General features: G+C 35.8%; 1 protein-coding gene across 3 annotated transcripts; it reads left to right on the top strand.

The window, feature by feature from the left end:
* Window positions 1–1,094: 1,094 nt before the first annotated feature.
* On the top strand, window positions 1,095–6,476 carry LOC103494721 (periodic tryptophan protein 2). 3 transcript variants are annotated; one of them, XM_051087432.1, is made up of 9 exons: window positions 1,095–1,475; window positions 1,560–1,601; window positions 1,688–3,069; window positions 3,435–3,686; window positions 3,770–3,862; window positions 4,090–4,461; window positions 5,006–5,350; window positions 5,553–5,780; window positions 5,880–6,476. In XM_051087432.1, the coding sequence occupies exons 3-9, from the start codon at window positions 1,861–1,863 to the stop codon at window positions 6,057–6,059; spliced, it is 2,679 nt and encodes an 892-aa protein (XP_050943389.1). In that variant the 5' UTR covers window positions 1,095–1,475; window positions 1,560–1,601; window positions 1,688–1,860; the 3' UTR covers window positions 6,060–6,476. The 3 variants fall into 3 exon arrangements, with proteins under 3 accessions (XP_050943389.1, XP_008454273.2, XP_008454272.2); XM_008456051.3 differs by having other exon boundaries at window positions 1,560–1,605; XM_008456050.3 differs by lacking the exon at window positions 1,560–1,601.
* The last annotated feature ends 620 nt before the right edge of the window (window positions 6,477–7,096 follow it).

The raw sequence follows: 7,096 nt of genomic DNA, 5'->3' as shown, positions 1-7,096 counted from the left end.
TTTTTGGATTGGTTGGATTTGAATTAATTTACCAATCCAACCGGTAACATGAAATAATTAAATTATAAATAAATAGGAAAACTTACATATACAATAACAAAACTGTAAACTATTTAGCACCGTGTAATAAAACCAAAAAGTTAGCCATTTTTTAAATATTCCCTTTCATCTTTCTTTCCTTCCTTGCCATTCGCATGATATTTCTTTTTGCCCGTGTTCCTACGTGATTTCGTCTTTCTTCTTTACTCCTTTTCTTTTCTTCTTTATTCTTTTTCTTTTTTGCGATTTCTTTCTATCATCTTTCTTATTTTTCAATTCGTTTTTTTTCGCTTCAATTTCTTACTATCGTCTTTCTTTTTACACGGATCGTGTATAAAGAATCTTGAAAAAAAAATCATTTAGATTGGAGTAGCAAATGTAAACGATAAATGATCGTGTAAAAAATCTAAACGAGTAACCAAAATTAAAAAAATCGTTAACAAAAATTAAAAAAATCGTGTACCAAATTAAAAAAAAAATCATTTAGATTTGGGTTCTAGATAAATTGTAGTCACAGGTAAACAGAACGCATATAAATTGTAGTCATATCTAAATGATTGAGTGTAACGTTATTGATGAGACATTTTTGATATTTTACACAGTGTGCCTCTAGTCTTTTTCCGTTTTTTGAATTGTTCTATATCGTAAATATTTTACCGTTTTCTTATATTTTTTTAAAAACCCCTATATTAATTCTATTTTATTTTGTTGTTCTGCTCTATGTGAATTGCTTTTAACAATAAATAAATAATGTGTGAGATTTAAGTTGGGAAGAAAAAGAACTAAAGTAAGTTTTAAACTTTGGATTTAGTTAATTTTGGTAATTATATTTTTTGATGGGAGAAAAAATTCATAAAATAAATTATATTTTTTGGGTTATTCATATGAATCTATTATTATAGAAAGCCACGTCATCGGTTAAGAATTAAAGAAATTCATAAAGATCAAAATAAGTTTTTTTTTTCCTTCAAAAAGTTCGGACCAAAATAAACCCTCTAAAAAAGTTCAAAGATTAAATGAAATAAGATTAAAAAATTAGTAACAAACGTAAAATTTTAAAGAAAAACCCTAAACCTTATTCTCTCTCCCTTTCACGATTTGGAGCGTGTAAAACGCCCCATTCGAAAGTCTTCTCTTTCTCGCCATCAGCAGAACTCACGCCGCCAGACTACAACACCCGCCGCACACGTCGGCACCTCCGTCGACTGCGCGACCACCTTGACGTTGAACTCTAACTCACGACACTGACGACCTCCTCTGCGCGCTAATCGAGCGCGCGACCTCAAGCAATCCAGCGCAGTGGCGCGAGCTACGCCCAGGAACCAGCAGCCTCACTCTCGGTAGCAACAAACTGAGGTGACCCACGCATTTTGGACAAGTTTCAGCTGCAATCCCCGCTCTTTGAACACCCTGTAGCATCGTCTGCCTCCTTTGTGGTGAGTTTTTGGAACTTACTCTTTTCTTTTCGGCATTAGAATTGAGTTACTCATTGTGTGATGACTCCAAATATGTGGGATTAGGTAATTCCGGACACCAACTAGCAATGTTTGGAGCACGTTTCAGTGGGTAAAAATTCTCTATTTTTTTTCCCGAACTAGTTTAAGGTCCTTTAGATTGGCCTCTAATGCTTGGAAACGCTTATTTGTAGATTTGGCATAGATTTGGAACTGTTCAGACACTTTGCAGCAAGAAAACGAGTCTATATTGGTGATTTTTAGGCGCCCAGAAAATATTAAACCCTCCAAAAACCCTACCTCGTCTTCTGAGAAATCAAAGAGCTGAAATTTGGCAGGAATTTTACCGGAATCATAATCGCCGGTGATGAATTACCGGTTTCAAAATCTGTTGGGAGCGCCCTATAGAGGCGGGAATGTTCTGATTTCAGAGGACACTCTGTTAATCTCACCCGTCGGTAACCGAATCTCCGTTACCGACCTTGTCAAGTCTCAAACAACGACTCTTCCCCTTCAATCATCTTCCAATATTTGTCGTATTGCCCTCTCCCCCGATGGGGTATTTTTATTCACCGTGGACGAGAAGAATCGTTGCCTCTTCATCAATCTCCGACGTCGAGTTGTTCTTCACCGTATTTCCTTCAAGAAGCCTGTCAGTGTTGTCAAGTTTAGCCCCGACGGTGCAAATATTGCTGTTGGCACTGGGAAATTGGTGCAAATTTGGCGTGCACCGGGGTTTAGGAAGGAATTTTTTCCTTTTGAACTGGTAAGAACTTTTTCTGATTGTCATGATAAAGTTACAGCGTTAGACTGGAGTCCTGATGGCAATTACTTGCTTGCTGGCTCGAAGGATTTGACTGCTAGGTTACTTATTGTGAAGAAGTTAGGTGGGATTAAGTATAAACCACAGTTGTTTTTGGGTCACAGAGATTCAATTGTCGGTTCATTTTTTGGGACTAATAAGAAAACTAATAAGGTAGAAAAAGTTTATACGATCACACGAGATTGTTATATTTTTAGTTGGGGTGTTATACAGAATAATTTTGATGAAATGGACGTGGATAATTCTGAACCAGCTTCACCAGGGACTCCTAGGAGGGATAGTGAAGAAAATGTGGAGAGTGGTGGGGATGTTAGTGTTAAGAAGAGGAAGAATATTGGTGATGGTAATGTGGATAGTGAAGATGGATACTTGCTTAGAGAAAAATGGCAGTTAGTGAGGAAGGATAATTTTTCTCAGGCTCCGGCAAAGGTGACTGCGTGTGATTATCATAGGTACCTTGATGTGGTGGTTGTGGGATTCTCTAATGGTGTGTTTGGGCTGTATCAGATGCCGGATTTTGTGTGCTTGCACATGTTGTCAATATCAAGAGAGAAAATTACCACAGCTATTTTCAATCAGCATGGCAACTGGTTGTCATTTGGGTGTGCAAAACTTGGTCAGTTACTAGTGTGGGAATGGCGTTCGGAAAGCTACATATTGAAACAGCAGGGACATTACTTTGATGTTAATTGTCTTGCTTATTCACCAGATTCACAACTATTGGCAACTGGAGCTGATGATAACAAAGTCAAGGTACCTTAATTTCTTAAAGATGTACTTTTTTCTTTAAAATCTAATTACCCTAATGCAATAGATTGTTGAATTCAATTATGACAAATAACCAAAAATGTGTTCTACTCCATATTTCCAAATGTACATAGTGTATTTTTTACAATCTGTAAGTTTTGGCGGTCCTTGGCTCCTGTAGCAAAGTGATCACGTTACTTGTGCTTATCAGTTATCAGTATGTAGTCTAGTGACCCTATAGTTTATTGTACCCTAATGTAATACTGAGTTTCTCATCATCGGCTAGGAAGTATGGTGCCAAATTTGTTAGAGCCTTTTTTAGTTATTTCTTGTTGTCGGATGAACTGGCTAATGTTACTTGTTTGGTGTAGGTCTGGACGGTTCAATCAGGCTTCTGCTTTGTTACATTCTCTGAGCATGCAAATGCTGTTACTGCTCTCCAGTTTCTGGCAAATAACCACTGTCTCTTGAGTGCATCTCTTGATGGTACTGTTCGTGCATGGGATTTGTTTCGCTATCGAAATTTTAGAACTTTTACCTCCCCTACTTCTCGGCAATTTGTTTCCTTGGCGGTAGATCAAAGTGGTGAAGTTGTTTGTGCTGGAACATTAGATTCATTTGAGGTATCTTCCTGCTTTCTTGGAATATGAGTGCTCCCTACTAGCTTTATGCTAAAGTCCTGTCTGAAAGTTTGTGTACTTTGTAGATTTTTGTTTGGTCAATGAAGACTGGTCGTTTGTTGGATATCCTCAGTGGGCATGAAGGTCCCGTTCATGGATTGATGTTTTCTCCTACAAATGTGAGTTCGTGGACACATTCATTTACATCTTGAATTTCTAATTCTAGAACAATATTTTACTTCATGTTGGATCTTTTTATCTCTTTATTTTCTTTGATTATGCTTATCTTTTCCCCATCTTTTTGTCAATAATAAAGATGAGAGTTTCATTGCTATTCCCCCCCTCCCCCCCCCCCCCCCCCCCCCCCCCCCCCCAATACTAATCACTTTGCCTTACTATCATGTAGGCAGTCTTAGCTTCCTCATCATGGGATAAAACTGTTCGCTTGTGGGATGTTTTTGAAGGGAAAGGGGCTGTTGAAACGTTCAATCATATGCATGATGTTCTTACTGTGGTTTATCGTCCAGATGGAAGGCAGTTGGCTAGCTCTACATTAGATGGTCAGATCCATTTTTGGGATCCCATTGATGGTATATTGATGTACACAATTGAAGGGCGTAGGGACATTGCTGGAGGGCGTTTGATGACTGATAGAAGATCTGCCGCTACTTCAAGTTCGGGAAAGTGCTTCACGACATTATGTTATTCTGCTGATGGGAGTTATATATTAGCCGGAGGATCTAGTAAATACATCTGTATGTATGACATTGCTGATCAGGTTAGTTTCTATGCTTTTATTTTTATTTGTAGTCTCTGACTATTTGTATTGCATTAGATCAAATGATTGGATTTCAGACACCAACTTTGCAATCATTTAACTGGTTCGAGGCTTTAATGTAAATAGAAACAACATATATGATTTGTTTGTTTGATTGGATGTTGTCACAACACTACAAAAGTTATATAAACTAAAATTATTCGTGTTCCTTTTCTATGAAATTTCATTTCTCTTGATTAAAATCTAGTAGGTTGGCATGTTTGTTGATTGCGTTTTATGTTGAAAGAATTCAGATTGGTTTTTATTACTTTTGGTTATTGTGTGATTTTTTTTTTCACATTACAATACTTGAGAAGAACCTGTTCTCCCCTTGGATTATATTGCTTTACACATGAGTTCATGAAGAAGTTGTTTGGATTTCCGAAGCATAGTGTAGCTACTGCTACATTTCATGTTTGTCTTTCAGTTGTCTTTTTCTCTCATCTTTTTTCCTTGTTGCATCATGTTGTGGTTCAGCATTATATATCATGTTTTTGCTGCTCAGGTATTGTTGCGGAGGTTTCAAATAACCAATAATCTCTCTTTAGATGGAGTTCTTGACATTTTAAATTCAAAGAACATGACAGATGCTGGCCCCTTAGATTTGATTGATGACGATGACAGTGATATAGAAGAAGGAGTTGATCAACAAGCACGAGAGAAATTAGGCCATGATTTACCAGGGTCCTTGCTCAATCGTGGACGACCAGTTGTAAGAACAAAATGCTTAAGAATTGCGCCTACTGGTCGAAATTTTGCAGCATCAACAACCGAAGGAGTTCTTATTTATTCAATTGACGAATCTTTTATCTTTGATCCTACTGATCTTGACATCGATGTCACACCTGAGGTAATGAATGCAGATGTTGTCTAGCAATTATCATAAACATAAGTTATTGCTTTCAAGGGAAAAGAAATTATATTGCAATAAGATAAAGACAGAACTACTAAAAGGAAATTGATTTTTCTGGCATGTTTCCTAACCGAACTTGAGATTGTTTTCCTGAACGGTTCATCTTTTTTATATTTATTATTGGTTAATGTTTTTGCAGGCAATCAATGCTGCACTTGATGAAGACCAATCGAGCAGGGCTTTAATTCTTAGTTTGCGTTTAAATGAGGATCTTTTAATAAAGAAATGCATTTTCTCTGTGAATCCTGTGGATATTGCAAAACTAATCCAATCGATTCCGCATAGATATTTGCAGAGGTTAGTGGAGGCATTAGCGGAAATTCTGGAAAGTTGCCCACATTTGGAGTTTGTTCTACGGTGGTGTCAGGTAGTTTCTTGAGTTTCTAGTTCAGATGTAGATATTGTATTTTAGCCGTAGACTGTAGTTGTGGAAATGATTGAACTCACCATTAATTCTTTTATTCAGGAACTTTGCAAAGTTCACGGGACTTACATCCAACAAAATTCTAGAAACCTACTTCCTGCCTTAAAATCCTTGCAAATGGCTATAACCAGAACACATCAGGATTTGGCTGATATGTGTTCGTCGAATGAGTATTTACTTCGGTATCTTTGCTCAACAAGTGCCAAGAAGGAAACAAGTTAATATCAGCATAGTGCTAACCTAGCCAAAATCTCTCAGTTAAAGACCCATGAATGATGTAGGCGAGGAAGAGTCTTCAAAGTTAGATTCGAGTGAAACACGTTGTGATTCCTGGTAATTGATGGGGTAATAAGTCCCTATCTACCCTACAGTTTTGTCAAAATCGTAACTGATGGAGCAGTCAGATGGATTTATTGTAAGTTAGGCAGGAAAAGGTTTTTCGTTTCTTCTTTCTGTCCTTTTTGTTTTCTTCCAGTTATAATTGTAGTAATATTAATGCCTTTTTGGAGATTGATTGAACATGAAAATGAGTAAAATTAAGACAGGATCCCAAATGTAATGAACGTTTGAGCGTATACTTTTGGCTGTGTTAAATGGCTTTAACAGGTTTTGGAAAGGCAAATCAGTTCTTTGAGTTTATCTTCTATGCCAATTTAAATTTCTTTGGGTTATAGAATTTGAAAATTTATTTTAAAATGGTAAAATTTTAAAAATATTTACAAATATAGTAAAATATTATAATCTTTTTACGATGGATTATGATAGATTAAGATAAATTATTAAGATAAATTACTATATCGTGTTGCTATATTTAAAAATAGTCTATAAGAATTTAAATTGGAGTAATGTAAAATATTAGCAATTGTATCCCTAAAATCCCTTATTGAAATCATTAAAATTTAAGAATATTTTTTAAATCAAAGATCCAAGGATTTTTTTATGTAAAAACTTTACTTTTTATATATATATATATATATATATATATATATATATATGTATGTATGTAATTCAGGTCGGGGTGAATAACCTAAATTCCCTTTAGAGTCAACCCACAATCCAAAACGAAAGTGGAAAATATAACTCAATCTAAACAAGATTGACTCAACTCTAACATTTTGGATTAGATTGTCAGATTCAATAAATGTGATACAAGAAATCAAAGTTTTCATTTCATAGGATTTAACCTGATTATTTTAGCCGTACGTTTTAGAAGTAGATAAAATAACGCTTCAACCAATGTCATAAAATTTTAGTAAAAG

The sequence above is a fragment of the Cucumis melo genome, chromosome 7 (assembly GCF_025177605.1).
Source record: "Cucumis melo cultivar AY chromosome 7, USDA_Cmelo_AY_1.0, whole genome shotgun sequence".
Classification (NCBI taxonomy): domain Eukaryota; kingdom Viridiplantae; phylum Streptophyta; class Magnoliopsida; order Cucurbitales; family Cucurbitaceae; genus Cucumis; species Cucumis melo.
This window is presented reverse-complemented; position numbering and strand designations above follow the sequence as displayed.

Coding starts and splice junctions, on each gene's coding strand:
- LOC103494721 (XM_008456050.3), top strand. CDS start 1,861: ATGAATTACCGGTTTCAAAATCTGTTGGGAGCGCCCTATAGAGGCGGG. Junction 3,687..3,769: donor GAACATTAGATTCATTTGAG/GTATCTTCCTGC, acceptor TGTACTTTGTAG/ATTTTTGTTTGGTCAATGAA. Junction 3,863..4,089: donor TGATGTTTTCTCCTACAAAT/GTGAGTTCGTGG, acceptor ACTATCATGTAG/GCAGTCTTAGCTTCCTCATC.